Source organism: Dipodomys ordii, unplaced genomic scaffold (genome assembly GCF_000151885.1).
Source record: "Dipodomys ordii isolate 6190 unplaced genomic scaffold, Dord_2.0 Scaffold155, whole genome shotgun sequence".
Taxonomy (NCBI): domain Eukaryota; kingdom Metazoa; phylum Chordata; class Mammalia; order Rodentia; family Heteromyidae; genus Dipodomys; species Dipodomys ordii.
This window is the reverse complement of record NW_012267371.1, coordinates 2,248,523-2,262,523: the sequence shown is the minus strand read 5'-3', so window position 1 is coordinate 2,262,523 and position 14,001 is coordinate 2,248,523. Positions and strand designations below refer to the sequence as shown.

General features: G+C 53.9%; 1 protein-coding gene across 2 annotated transcripts in view; it reads left to right on the top strand.

Moving 5' to 3' along the window:
- The window catches only part of Znf385a (zinc finger protein 385A), a 19,688-nt gene extending 8,665 nt beyond the window's left edge, over positions 1 to 11,023 (top strand). Inside the window, exons 2-7 of one of the 2 annotated variants that reach the window (XM_013032467.1) lie at positions 2,897 to 3,007; positions 4,659 to 4,821; positions 7,592 to 7,834; positions 9,323 to 9,492; positions 9,679 to 9,774; positions 9,932 to 11,023. In XM_013032467.1, coding sequence (XP_012887921.1) covers positions 2,897 to 3,007; positions 4,659 to 4,821; positions 7,592 to 7,834; positions 9,323 to 9,492; positions 9,679 to 9,774; positions 9,932 to 10,162 — 1,014 coding nt within the window. In that variant the 3' untranslated portion in view covers positions 10,163 to 11,023. The remainder of the gene's footprint in view (positions 1 to 2,896; positions 3,008 to 4,658; positions 4,822 to 7,591; positions 7,835 to 9,322; positions 9,493 to 9,678; positions 9,775 to 9,931) is intronic. The other variant, XM_013032466.1, reaches the window with a different exon arrangement.
- Positions 11,024 to 14,001: the final 2,978 nt, after the last annotated feature.

Genomic DNA, 14,001 nt, shown 5'->3' with positions numbered 1-14,001 from the left:
CCGTCCCCGCCCGCCCTGCCCCTGCGGGGCCCATCCCCCCTCCACGGCGCGGCCCTCCAACCTCGAGATCCCCTCTCTTCCCCCTCCCCCACCCCACTTCTGCCGCCTTCCTGGAGACCCCAACCTCTGCGTCCCACGTCCTTGGGGGACGGGGGGGGGACCGGAGGGGGGCGCTCCCAGGTCTTCTACACCCACCCTCCCACCCTCAACATGACCAGATTCCTCCTCTCCAGGCCTGACCCCACCCCTCTCCTTCCACCTGCTCCTTCCTGTGTCAGTGCTGCCTGTTCTCAGGTCTTTTCCCAGCCCCACGATTCCACTCTTTTTTTTTTTTTCCTTCCCTCATTGCCTGATATTGAGGGTGGGTAAGTGAGGTGGCCCCACATGGGGCAGGGGGTTCTTCCGTCAGATAGGAGGCAGTGGCAGGAAATACAGTCCTACCCCACACGCCCACCCACACCCACCCCTGTTCCTGATCTGCCACCCCCTTGCCCTTCCTGATTCATTTTGTCCCAGCTTCAGGGAGTCATTCCCCTTCGAGTCTCCTGTTGGAGGGCAGGCAGGAGGGGACTTGCACAGACAATGTCTGGGCCACCATCCCACAAAAGGGGCTCTGGAGTAAGATGGGCTCTAAAAGATGCTGGCCTCCACCCCCCTCCCCAGGGAGGCCTCATCTAGGTCACCAGGGCCTCCTGACCTTGGCCTGGAGCAGCACTCCAGTGGCTCACATTCCACCTGCACCAGGATTGGGCCCAGGAACCCTCACCTTCAGCCCCTGGTCTCCTCAGTTTCTGGAGAACGTGGGGAGGGTCCACCTGGTTCTGTGGCTGCCCTCTCCCCCTCCCCAAGCCTCACCCCTAGTTGGTGTTTCAGGACTTTAACCTGGAAAGAAGGCTGTGCAAGTTAAAGTTCTCATTCTGGACCATTCCCAGGGGTGGAGGTTAGAATGGTCCGTCTGTAGCTCATCTTCAAGGTCCTGGTTCCTCAGCCCTTCTGGGGAGCAGCCTGGGGAGCTGGGGTGAGCCCGGACAGACCGGGAGGCTTCTCTCTCTCTCCTCTCCATCCTACTCCTCTCTCCCTACTGTTTTCATGCGACTTAGGTTTCCTGGCCCAGATTGGGTTTCTGTCTGGGCTGAATTCCCATTCCCCACCCAGCATATGAGGAAGCGCAGGGGCTAGGAGAACCCTAGGGTAGATTTGGGGGAGGGTCTCTGAATAGGAAAGACTGAAGCCTTGGGTTTGGGGAGCTTGAGAAAAGCAATCTGTCTCCCCCCTCTGATTAAAGCCTGTCTCCAACCTGGTCTGTCTTTCTTTCTGCCAAACACATCAGATCCACACAGACAAACACACAGCTGAAGATTACACAACCTGACCATTCCTAGTGTCAGCAAAGCCCCCGACACAGAAATGTTGATACATAAATGATTGTACACACAGTACATGACACTCATTCACACTCCACCCATGCACAGATTGATCACAGCCTGCCTGACACACATAGGCACACCCATTCCTCTCCTGTTGGGCTTTTCCTTGGATGTGACAAGGGGAGGAAGGGAGGGAGGGAGGGGTTTCCCCCGTGAGAGGGGCTGATTCCAGCCAGGCATAGGCCAAGAGGGAGACACTTGTCAGACCAGTTACCTGAATGAACCTGATCATGGCAAAGCAGGTGAGGCCAGTGCCCAGTTCACAGGGGTTGCTGATGCCTCTTTCCTGATATAAACCCCAGACCAGGTGGTAAGACTCCTGGGTGAGGAAAGGACAGTCAAGACAGGTGGGTTTTTCCAGACTCTGCTCCATGTTCTGTCTCTTGCCATGTCTCCTGGGAACCCTGAAACCTGGTGTAAGGTGGGCTCAGCTGGGGAGCTAAGGACCCCCAAGTCCCCAGCAACTATCTCTTCCTTAATTTTCTCCAGCTGGAAGATAAGGTTTCCGCCCTAATTCTTCTGAAGGTCCCAGCCACCATCCAGTCCTTCAGGGCCTCAGCTGCATTCCAGTCATGCCCCTTCTGAGCCACCACCTATAGGGGCCCAAAGGGGGGAAGACTGTTCAAGGAGGCTGTTTTCATGCCTCTAGGCCCCTGGTTTATTCCCTGATTGCTGAAGGCCTCAAAGAAAGGCTGTCCTCTCCCCTCCTCTTGTGAACTCTTGGCAGGAGACAGCCAAGACATCTGCTGACCCAGGGTGGAGGCAGAGATGTCTCCTAATCCAGCCCAGCCTCCCAGCCCTACCCTCAAAGTCCCGTTGATCAGAGGGAGAGTTCAGAAGATCTCTGGGCTGTCTGAAGCCACCCTAGCTGTCCAGATTCCCCCTTCTCCTTCTCCATTATTCCCTAGAGCCACTTACTCTCTTAAGTTACTTGATTCCCTCTAGAAGCTGCTACCTTAAAGAGGTCCAGAGAGAAGCAGACTAGGTCAAGTGGGGCTCGGAGCTAGGAAGCTAGGAATATCTGTCTCCTGGAAGCAGAGGCAAGGCTTGGCAGACAGGCCTACCCCAGAGTAGGGCCCGTAAGGTTTAGAGGCTTTAGATGAAGGCCTAGGAACTACAATACTTTAGGACTTCCGTCAGTGGGACTCTTGACAAATTAGGTCAAGGGGGATCAGAGTTGGACCATCATGGCAGGAGTCCAGGTTTGATTTCGGGCTCTGCTGCTAATTCATCCTGTGAACCTTGGACAAAGCACTGGGAATTCGACTTTCTGTGAAATGGGAGCATGTTGGATCAGTGGCTCCAGCTGGTTCCTTCCAGGGCTGTTGAAGGGGACTAAGCTGGAGAGCATCTGGCCACTGAGGCTCTGGGCTCTTGCTTTCACCTAGCTGATGAAGGTCGGAGAGGGGCCAGGTGACAGAACTGAGCTTGTGCTGGGGTTCCTGGCTCACCCCAGCTTACCTCCACAGATGGACCCTGTGCAGAAGGCTGTGCTTTCCCACACTTTCGGGGGGCCCTTGCTCAAGACCAAGCGGCCAGTCATCTCCTGTAATGTCTGTCAAATCCGCTTCAATTCTCAGGTAAGAAGTCCAGCCACTCAGCCGCAGGGTTGGGGAGACAGGGGCCTTGAGGAGGGGCAGAGACTGAGAGCTGTGGGTGAAGGGCTGGAACTAAGACAGGGGGGTTAAGGGGAAAGTGGGGAACTGGGATACTACAGGAAGGGCAAGGGCTGATGGACAGCACTTAAGAGGGACACACTGTTGTGGTGTATTTTTGACATGAAATAGATTAATCCTCCAAGGCTGATGTCTCCTTTTGGAGACTGAGGCACGACTGGCTCAGAGACACTAGGAGCACAGATGTCTGGGGAGGTGGGAAGGTGGCCTCTGCCCTCCTTAGGTGCAGGGCTGTTAGGTCATTGGCTCCCCCACAGATCCTGTGTCTTCTTTGGCCTCTGCTGAACCCCAGACCCATCTGATTCCCTCCCACTTACTGGCTTCATTTGTCACTCGACTTCATTTCTACCCTCCTACCTCCAAGTCACATACAAAGACCAGCCCCCAGGCCCCTTCATGCTTTCCCCATGCCCCAAAGCCATCCAAATCCAGGTATGTATCCTGCCACTCAGATCTCCTCCCTTTCAGGCTCCACTGGGTCTTTTGTTTAGATTCAAGGAGAATTTATGGGGTGTAGGCTCTCGAGAGCTTTTGGAGAAAAACAGCAGATCTTCACTATGCTGAGTAGGGGAAAAGCATATTTTGTTTGACTACCCAGCACACACACACACATGCGCGCGCACACACACACACACACACTGCACACTACTGCTCTATCCCTCCTAGGCTGTCCATCTTCCTTTGCTGTCTATCCATACCTTTCATTTCCACCCCTGTTTAGGTGACCTTGTACCTCCAGCATTGTCCCTTCTTAGCAAGGGTGCAAAAGGGAGTGGAGGACAGGGGCTGGCAGTAGGTAGGTGGAGTCAGAATCAAGCCAGCATGAGGCCTCTTGCTTAGCTTAGACCCCAGGCATTCTATCTATCAACCCTGTCTCCACTCATTGGTGGAAGGAATAAGATTGGAGGGGTGGGGATCCAATAGCAGCTAGCCTTCCCCTTGATAGGCTCTTCCTCTCCCTCCCCATGAGGTGGCTCTGTTTTGACAGCTGTCTCTGCTGCTGTCTCCTGTCTCTAGAGCTGGGCTTGAGGCCAGGGTCCTCCAGGGTGTCTGCGGAGACTTCAGGGAAAATTAGACCCTGGAGGGGTGGAGAGTAGTCAGGACAGAGCCCAGGCATCAGAGCTCCTAGGACTGATAGTGAAAACAACCAAGGTAAGATCTTGAGGATTGAGGGACTCTGGCACGTGGGCCTCAGGGTCTAAAGGGACCAGCAGGCTTCATTGTTAAGGCCTCTGTCAGTTTAGCATTCTCTCATAGGGTTAGGGTCCACATGCCCTCCACCTTGGGACTAGGTAAGAGTCCTGAGCCCAAAGTCAGACCCTGGTGGGATGCAGTCTGAGCCAGGTGGAGAATCTAGATTCCCAAAGACTGAATGAAGCTGGAAGCTCCAGGAGTAACCAGATTTATCAGCAGGGGGCTTTATATTCCCAGGGTGTAGGCAAAGATTCTCTCTGTAGTCTGCTGAGACTACCCTGGGACCTAAAGGAGCTCTGTGGGGGAGGCCAGGCGGATAAAAGGCAATCTCAGATTCCCTTTTCTTCCTCCATCCCTCAAGAGCCAGGCTGAGGCACACTACAAGGGTAATCGCCATGCCCGAAGAGTCAAAGGTATCGAGGCCGCCAAGACCCGAGGCAGGGAGCCTGGTGTCCGGGAACCTGGAGACCCAGCTCCACCAGGGAATACCCCTCCAAGTGGAGATGGGGTAACCCCCCGTCCAGGTGTGTCTAAATCCTTCTCCCCCCCACACACACACATTCTTCTGTCTTCATGTTCTCTCCCCTGCTTCTCTCCTCCTCCCTCAGTCCCCATCCCCCTGCCCCCTTCTTCCTCATCCAAGGTGAGTGCTGGAGCAGGACAGACACAGTGATGAGAAATTTCCATCCTGTCACCCCCACCCAGCCCTGCCTCAGCTTCTCTCAACAGAATCCCCACTGTGTTCTCCCCAACGCCCAGTGACTCAGAGGGGCTAGGGTGAGGCCACCTGGCAAAACTCCCCACGAAAAAGGGAACCATCCAATCCAGGAAGAGCCCCTTTCATCTTAGGGAGAGAGAATCAGGATATGTGAGCCCAGCTAGGGCTCCCCAGGGAAGTCTGGGTAAAAAGAAAAAAAAAAAAGGCAACTCCCTGGATGTCTTCAGTAGAACTTCGGGCCTCTCTGGGCCAGAGTTTACTTTTCTGGCAAACAAGAGAATGAGACTTTAAGATCTTCACGGTCTTTTTCCAGCTTTTTAAAAAAAAAAAGAAAGAAAGAAAGAAAAACAGCTCTGAAATTCTTTTACCCTCGTGGCTGATGGCCACCATCCTTAACCGTACTTCCAAGAAATTGGGAAGAGGGAATATGGGGACAAGAAGATACAAGCCACCCCCATCCCGAGATTGCCACATCGATGTCAATCCTGGCCAATTCCAGAGAGAGAGAGAGAGATCTGACATCCTCCTCGCCCCTATTTCATCGGATCCTGGCCTGCCCTGCCTTACCACAAGGGCAATGAAAAGCTGAGTATTAGTGGCTTAGAATCCTAGCTACACAAGAGGCTAAGGCCTGAGGATCAAGGTTCACAGCCAACTCAGGCAAGGAAGTCTGTGAGACTCTTATCTCAAACCAGCAAAAAGCCAGAATTGAAGGCATGGTTCAAGTGATAGAATGCCAGCCTTGTGCAAAAACAGCCAAATAGGAGCACAGGGTCCTGAGTTCAAGCCCAAATATCAGCACCAAAAAAAAAAACAGAGAGAGAGAGAAAGTGAAAGCCTGCCTGCTTGGAATCTCAAGCTCCCATGGACACCTCCCAAACCCTCCCACACACACAGGGAGCCACCCTCAGAATTGCAGATAGTGGCTGCAGGCCTGAGTTTTAATTATGTTCTGGCTGTTTCCTACCCTGATCATCTTAAATGAATTTGCCAACACCTGTATAAAATTGGGGTGTAAACAGGACACAAGTGGCTCACGCCTATAATCCTACCTCCTCAGGAAGCTGAGATCTGAGGACTGAAGTTCAAAGCCAGCTCAGGCAGGTAACTTCATGAGACTCTTTATCACCAATTAACCACCAGAAAGCCAGAAGTGGAGATGTAGTTCAAAGTGGTAGACCGCTAGCTTTGATCAAAAGAAGCTCAGGGACAAGGCCCAGGCACTGAGGTCAAGCCCCAGAACCAGCACCAAAAAAAGAAAAGGAAGGAAGGAAAGAAATTGATATAGGATGGCAATGGTGGTGGCAGTAGCAGTGCTTGCTTAACATTTTTTTTGGGGGGGGGTCGGTCATGGGACTTGAACTCTGGGCCTGGGCACTGTCCCTCAGCAATTCAGTTCAAGGTAAGCCACAGTGCCACTTCCAGTTTTCTGAGTGGCTTACTGGAGGTAAGAGTCTCACGGAGTTTCCTGCCCAGACTGGCTTTGAATTGCGATCCTCAGGTCTCAGCCTCCTGAGTAGCTAGGATTACAGGCATGAGCCACCGACGCCCAGCTAAATGGTCGGGTTTTTTTTTTTGCTTGTTTTGTTTTTGTCTTTTTTAGTACTGGGGATCGAACCCAGGATGTTGCACTTGCTAGGCAAGTGCTTTGCCACTAAGCTACATCCCAGCCCACTTAACATTTCTTAACAAGCTCTGTTCTAGGTTCTGTGAAGTCCTGTCCAGAGATGTGTTATATAGATTGGTGGAGAATATCAGAACTGAGTAAGAGAATGAAAGAGAAGGATCATCGGCTGGACAAACAAATGGATACTTACAATAATTAGGAATGCCCCCTTCTACCAGCTCCCCATCCCCACAGCCCATCACAGGCCCCTCCCCGCCCCATGACCCGGAAACTGGATCAGTTGCTGGAGCGAGAATGGGAGCGCTAGAGTTTCCCCTGTACAGAGGCCAGAACCCAGTTGCAGAGGCCTGGGGACTGTGCATCTTTAATTGTGCCCATGAATTATAGAATAGCCTGCATCCCTATTTCTTCCCTCTCCGATTCTGCTGTTTCTGTTTCCCTTTGCTCTGCCTGCATCTGTCTCTCCTAACCTTCCCTCATCCTGGTTCTACCCCTTTCTACAGCTCCTTGGTGAGCTTTCCTGGAGCTGGGAGGACTCTGGGAAGGGTCTTGTACTGGCAAGAAGCCCCGGCTGGCTGGCAGGCCATTGGTGATACATAGGCAGGGGCGCGGGGAGGAGGGTGTTTGAATCCTTGTTCCATGTTCTACCCCTGACTCAGTAGGCCGACTCAGTAGGCGGCCAGTTTTACCCTCAAAGTCGACTCATGGGGCCAGACCACTTGACCATTCTCAGCTTATGGAGAATGAGCCAGCCTCATGCTCTCAGCCTGTGGCAGCTAGACCACATCTGGCCCTGACCCAGGGCATGAAAGCATGAATGTTGTCACAGGGTGGGGATTTCTGGGCCTTTGCCCTCCAGGAAGTGGGGGTGGGTCTCCACATGAAGAAGCTTCACCAAGAGCCATTAGGATGATCCCCCCCACCCACCCCATGTTTCTCCCCATAACAGTTTCCATGGAGAATGGATTGGGTCCTGTCCCAGGATCCCCAGAGAAACAGCCTGGGTCCCCATCGCCTCCCAGTGTTCCAGAGAGTGGCCGGGGTATAACCAAAGGGGAAGGGGGGACTCCAGCCCCCGCTGCCCTGCCTGGAGGTAGCAAGGAAGAGGAGGAGAAAGCCAAGCGACTGCTCTACTGTGCACTGTGCAAGGTGGCTGTGAACTCCCTGTCCCAGCTTGAGGCGCATAACAAAGGTATGGCCTCCCCTGCCCCGTCCACATTTCCTGTCCTCAGCCCACTCTGTAGTCTACATCCTAGCTCCCCTGAGCCCTCTAAAACTTCCCTGTCTATCTCCTTTCCCAGTGACCTCCTCACCTTATGTATGTATGTTTGTATGTATGTATGTATGCATGTATGTATGTATATATGTACGTATGTATATGCCAGTACTGGGGCTTGAACTGGACCTGGGCACTGTCGTACTTTTTCACTCAAGGCTGGTGCTCTGCTTCCTTGAGCCACAGCTCTACTTCTGGCTTTGTGGTAATTTGTGGAATAAGAATGCCTGAGCTGCCAGGTGCCAGTGGTTCACGCCTGTAATCCTAGCTACGCAGGTGGCTGAGATCTGAGGATCACAGTTAAAAGCTAGCCTAGGCAGGAAAGTCCATGAAACTCTTATCTCCAATGAACCATCAGAAAACTGGAAGTGGTGCTGTGGCTCAACTGGTAGAGTGCTAGCCTTGAGCTGAAGAGCTGAGGGACAGTGCCCAGGCCCAGAGTGCAAGCCCCACAACTGACCAAAACAAAAAAATAAAAAAAAGCCTGAGCTGGCTTTGAACCATGACCCTCAGATCTCAGCCTCCTGAGTAGTTAAGATTACTCTCTTAGCTTTTTCCCTTTACCTTACTTATTTTTGCATGTACTGGGGTTTGAACTCAGGGCCTTGCACTCTCACTTGAGATTTTGTTTTGTTTTGTTCTGGGCTGGCATTGTACTACTTGAGCCACTCCTCCACTTCCAACTTTTTTTGTTGTTGTTGTTGGTCATGGGGCTTGAATTCTGGGCCTGGGTGCTGTCCCTCAGCTCTTCAGCTCAAGGCGAGCACTCTACCGCTTGAGCCACAGTGCCACTTCTGGTTTTCTGGTGGTTATTGGAGATAAGAGTCTCACAGGCTTTCCTTGCCCTGGCTGGCTTTGAATCTTGATCCTCAGATCTCAGCCTCCTCAGTAGCTACCGGGCCTGGCTAACTTCCAACTTTTTTAGGGGGGGGTCCGGTCATGGGGCCTGAACTCTGGGCCTGGGCGCTGTCCCTCAGCTCTTGAGCTCAAGGCTAGCACTCTACCACTTGAGGCACAGTGCCACTTCCGGCTTTTTTTTTTTCTGCTTGTGTGGTGCCGAAGGAATCAAACCCAGGGCCTCATGCATGCAAGGCAAGCGCTCTATCACAGAGCTACCTTCCCAGCCCACAACTTTTTGTTGGTTAACTGGAGAGGCGTCTGCCTGGGCTGGCTTTGAACTATGATCTTCAGATCTCAGCCTCCTGAGAAGCTAGGATTTCCAGGCATGGTGGCTCTCCACTGACTCACCTTGTGTTTGAGAGGGACTCAAGAGGCTTGGAGAAAATCCTATGCCTGCCTGCACCCTCTCTGGTATTGTAATTGAGAATGTGGGCATTTGAGGCTTTGGTTGGCCTGGAGAAATTTTCCCTTTGTCCCTTACCCCCTGTCCTCTGTGGCCTTCAGGTACTAAGCACAAGACAATTCTGGAGGCCCGCAGTGGCCTGGGGCCCATTAAAGCATATCCTCGCCTTGGGCCTCCCACCCCCGGGGAGCCCGAAGCTCCTGCCCAAGACCGAACCTTCCACTGTGAGATCTGCAACGTCAAGGTCAACTCGGAGGTCCAACTGAAACAGGTGGGTGTGCAGCCCTTCCCAGGAACCCCAGGAGCTTGGGCGGAGGTCTCTTCTGCCCGATCTGACCCCTGTGCCAAAGAAGGGGTGGTGGCCAAGGCCTGGAGCGCCTTGCTGTCATCTGAGCTGTGGCTTTGCCCCTTCCTTGTGGTCGCTCTATTCCCCCCCCCCCCCACTCACACCCTGCAGCACATCTCCAGCCGGCGACACCGAGATGGAGTGGCTGGGAAACCCAACCCACTACTGAGCCGGCACAAGAAGCCGAGGGGCGCCGGGGAGCTGGCGGTGAGGCCTGGGCTGTGGGCAGCGGGGCCAAGGGAGGGCCAGGGCGGGTGGGTGGGTGGGTGGGTGTGCGGGCTGTCTGGGATGGGCCGGGGTGGCCCGCCCTTCCTTGTGGCGGGGCCTGCCTGTCTGACCTCGCCCCCCTCCTCTCCTCGTGCAGGGCACGCTGACTTTCTCCAAGGAGCTGCCCAAGTCCCTGGCCGGGGGCCTGCTGCCCAGCCCCCTGGCGGTGGCTGCGGTGATGGCAGCCGCGGCCGGCTCCCCGCTGTCTCTGCGCCCCGCTCCGGCTGCACCTCTTCTGCAGGGACCGCCCATCACCCACCCCCTGCTCCACCCGGCCCCGGGGCCCATCCGAACTGCGCACGGACCCATCCTCTTTTCCCCATACTGACCTCAACCCGGAACCCCCTCCCGTTCGGTCCCCCCCCACACACACCTCCAAGCCGGGACCCCAGACCTCCAGGGGGGCCCCAGCCCGCCCCTCTTCCCGGCGCTCCCTGAACGATCTCTCCTTTCCCCCCCACCCCGAAGGTACGGGGGTTCCAGGAAAGGGGAGGGGTAGCGGGGGAGGGGGGCTTCAGAAAGGGGGGAACACCCCAGATCTCAGGGAACCCCGCCCCCTGCCCTTCCCTCTCCCCTAGAAATGGAGGGGCCGTCTCACCCCCGAGCCCCCTTTGGAGACACCCCCCTCCCAAAAGCCATGTCCATCTAGCCCTCCCCCTCCCCCCAAACCTAGCACAAAACGGGGTTCACAAGCCATGGTGGGGGGGGAGGTCCCCAGGATGGGGTGGGGAGGAGGAAATTGATTTTCTTGGCAATAAGTGGACTCTGGGACTCCGGGCCCCCCCCATACCCCAAACTGAAGCGCTTCCGTGAACCCCCCCACCCTCCGCAGGGGGAGGGTGGCAGGCGGGGTCCCGGGTCCCTCATTAGCACTTTGGTGTTACCGCCTGCGACCTCACTGTGCCCGCCCCGCGCCCCAGCCCCCTCCCCCGGCCTGGCCGGGGCCAATTGCGGGGGACAGCACTTGGGTGGGACCAAGGAGATGCCCCCCCCCGAGACCCTTCCCCGCCTCCTTCCTCCCCAGCCTGGGTTCCATTCTTCTCACCAGCACCCATCGCCCAAGGGGTACCGAGGAGGGCAAGGGGTGTCCAGTCCAAGCCCGTGCCCGCCTCGCCTTCCGCAAAACTGTGAGCAAAAAGCAATAGCCTCGTCCCCGCCCCTTCCCGCAGGAGCCTCCCCCCCCCGTGACACCCCCACTGCACAACTCGGGCGGGGGCCTGACACCCCCACCCCTCCTGTGATTTCCGTACTGTCAGCCCTTCTAGCCGACCGCCCATCCACCCCCGGGAGGGGGGCGGGCCCCACTGGCCTCCCCCTCCGCATCAACTCTTTCTGCTTGACAATGTAGCAACCTCGGACCCCCACTCCAGCCCTCCCCGTCTGCCTCCTCTGACAATAAAGTCTGGATTCGTTCTGCCCTCCGCTCCCGCACAGACTCAGCCTCTGTCTTTGCTCGCTGTTTTAGGGGAAGCAAATCAATTTAATCTGGAGAGATGTATCTGGGTTGGGGGGGGGGCGGGAGGGTTCCCCATCCCTCCTTCAATCCCGCCTAGCTCTGGTAAGCTTGGCTGGTCCAGGTCTGGGGTTCCTGCTGCAGTTGTTGAGAACTCACCACAAGTCCACCAGGAGGCGCCATCGACACAGAAAAGGCGTCTCCCCTAGGCCAAGCCGCTTCTTCGCTGTGTTTTTTGCAGTTCTGGAGAGATGGATGTAAACCCAGACAAAAGAAAGCATCTGGGCTTTTGTGCCTCTGCTAGGAACCCAAAACAGACAGAAAGACATGAAGACTGACTGGATCTGAGAATCTGAACTCTAGACTATGCTTGTCCTGGGATAGTGACTTTGGGTCAATCCCTGTCCTCTGAACTTGTTTTTCATCTACAAAAAGACTAAGTGTGTTGCTTTGTTGTCACTTTGTACCAGTCCTGAGGCTTGAACTCAGGTCTGGGGCACTGTCCCTTAGCTTTTTACTCAAGGCTAGCATTCAACCACTTGAGCCACTGCTCTACTTCCAGCTTTTTTTTTTTTTTTTTGGGTGCGGTCGTGGGGCCTGAACTCTAGGCCTGGGCCCTGTCCCCCAGCTCTTCAGCTCAAGGCTAGCGCTCTACCACTTGAGCCACAGCGCCACTTCCAGCTTTTTTCTTTTTGCTTAGGTGGTGCTGAGGAATCGAACCAGGGCCTCTGGCTTGCAAGGCAAGCGCTCTACCACTGAGCCACCTTCCCTCTACTTCCAGCTTTTTGCTGGTTAATTGGACGTAAGAGTCTTACAGACTTTTCTCCCCCAGCTGACTTTAAACTGTGATCCTCAGACCACAGCCTCCTGACTAGGAAGGATTACAGCCAGCCTGGGAAGGAACGTCCAGATTTTTTTTCTTTTCTTTTTGCTGGTCCTGGGGCTTGAACTCGGGGCCTGGACCCTCTTTGTGCTCACAACACCACTTCCAGCTTTTTCTGAGTAGTTTATTGGAGATAAGTGTTTCACAGACTTTTCTGCCTGGGCTGGCTTCTACCTGTGACCCTCAGATCTCAGCCTCCTGAGTAGCTAGAATTACAGGCAATAGCCACTAGCACCCAGCTCAGGAGACTCAGGAGATGCATGCACACACAAACACACACACACACACACACACACACGTGCGTGTGCACGCACTTGCCAGAAATGGAGCTGTGGCTCAAGTGGTAAAGCACTAGCCTTGAGTAAAAGAAGCTCAGGGATAGTGTCGAGGCCCTGAGTTCAAGTCCTAGGACTGGCACAAAAAGAAAAAAAGATTACAGGTGTGAACCATCAGTATTCAGTCAAGCCTGGTTCTTTAGGTTTGTTGAGATCTCCATAAATGCAAGACTAAAGCCCTGGGAATGTGCCACTTGCAGAAATGTGGCACTATTTGGTCTCTCCAATTGGTCTGAAACAGGAGCACTTAGCTGCCTGTCATCTGGTGAAAGCCTCCATAATCCCAGAAACTAGTTCAACTATATATTCACAAGTCTAGCCAGGAACCCATGACCCCCCACCCCCCACCCCTGGGTCTAGCCCTGCTGGGTGGGAGGAAAGTCAAAGCAAAACTCCACCCACTATGTGATGTGTCTTCTCACTTGTCCTTGCCTACTTTCCAGTCTAGCGAAAGACAGGAACAGGAAAAGGTGAGACACTGACTTCAAAAGAGGAAGGAGATGGGAATAGGGGCCCCTTGATTTGTCAACTGGGAAGTTGGGGGTAGGGGTTCACTGTGAGTTTAGAACTGGAACCCAACAAAGAGTTTTTTGGTTTTTTCTTTTAGGGGTAGAGGAAATCTAGCTTAAAAAAAAAAAAAGCAGAGACTAAAGCTGGTGGCTCAGGCCTGTAATCTTACTCAGGTGACTGAGGATCGAGGTTCAAAGCTAGCCCAAGCAAGATAGTCCATGAGATTCTTATCTCCAATAAGAACCAGAAGTGGTGCTGTGGCTCAAGTGATAGAGCCCAGAGTTCAAGCCCCATGACTCCAAAAGATAAGGGGCAAGAGTGGTTGGTCCCATTGGTAAAGCTCTGGATTATATGTAGAAAGAATGAAAGGGATTGGAACTGAGAAACAAAGACACATCCCAGGCACCTCAAACTTGCTTGTTTTAGCTGAATTCAATTTAAACATGGTAGTATATGCCTGAAACCCTGCACTGAGAAAATTGAGGTGCAGGTTCAAGACCAACCTTTACATAGTGAGATCCTGTTTCTAGGAGAGAAAAAAGCAGGGAGCCAGTGATTCATGACTTTAATCCAAGCTACTCAGGAAGCTGAGATCTGATTGTGGTTTGAAGCCAGTCTGGGGAAGAAAATCCATGAGACTGCCAATTAGCCAATAAAAAGTGGGAAGTAAGGGTATTGTTCAAGTGATGGTATGCCAGCCTTGAGCTGAAAAAGCTAGAGGAGAATGCCAGGCCCTGAGATCAAGTTCCAATATTAATGCCAGCACACACACATACACTACCAGTCAGATTTAGCCTATAGGCTGAATTTTTACAACCCCTGTTTAAGGCACCATTAAGCTGTTTTTCTGGGGGGGAGGTCCGGTTGTGGGGCCTGAACTCTGGGTCTGGGCACTGTCCCTCAGCTCTTCAGCTCAAGGCTAGCGCTCTACCACTTGAGCCACAGCACCACTTCCAGCTTTTTTCTTTTTGCTTATGTGGTGCTGA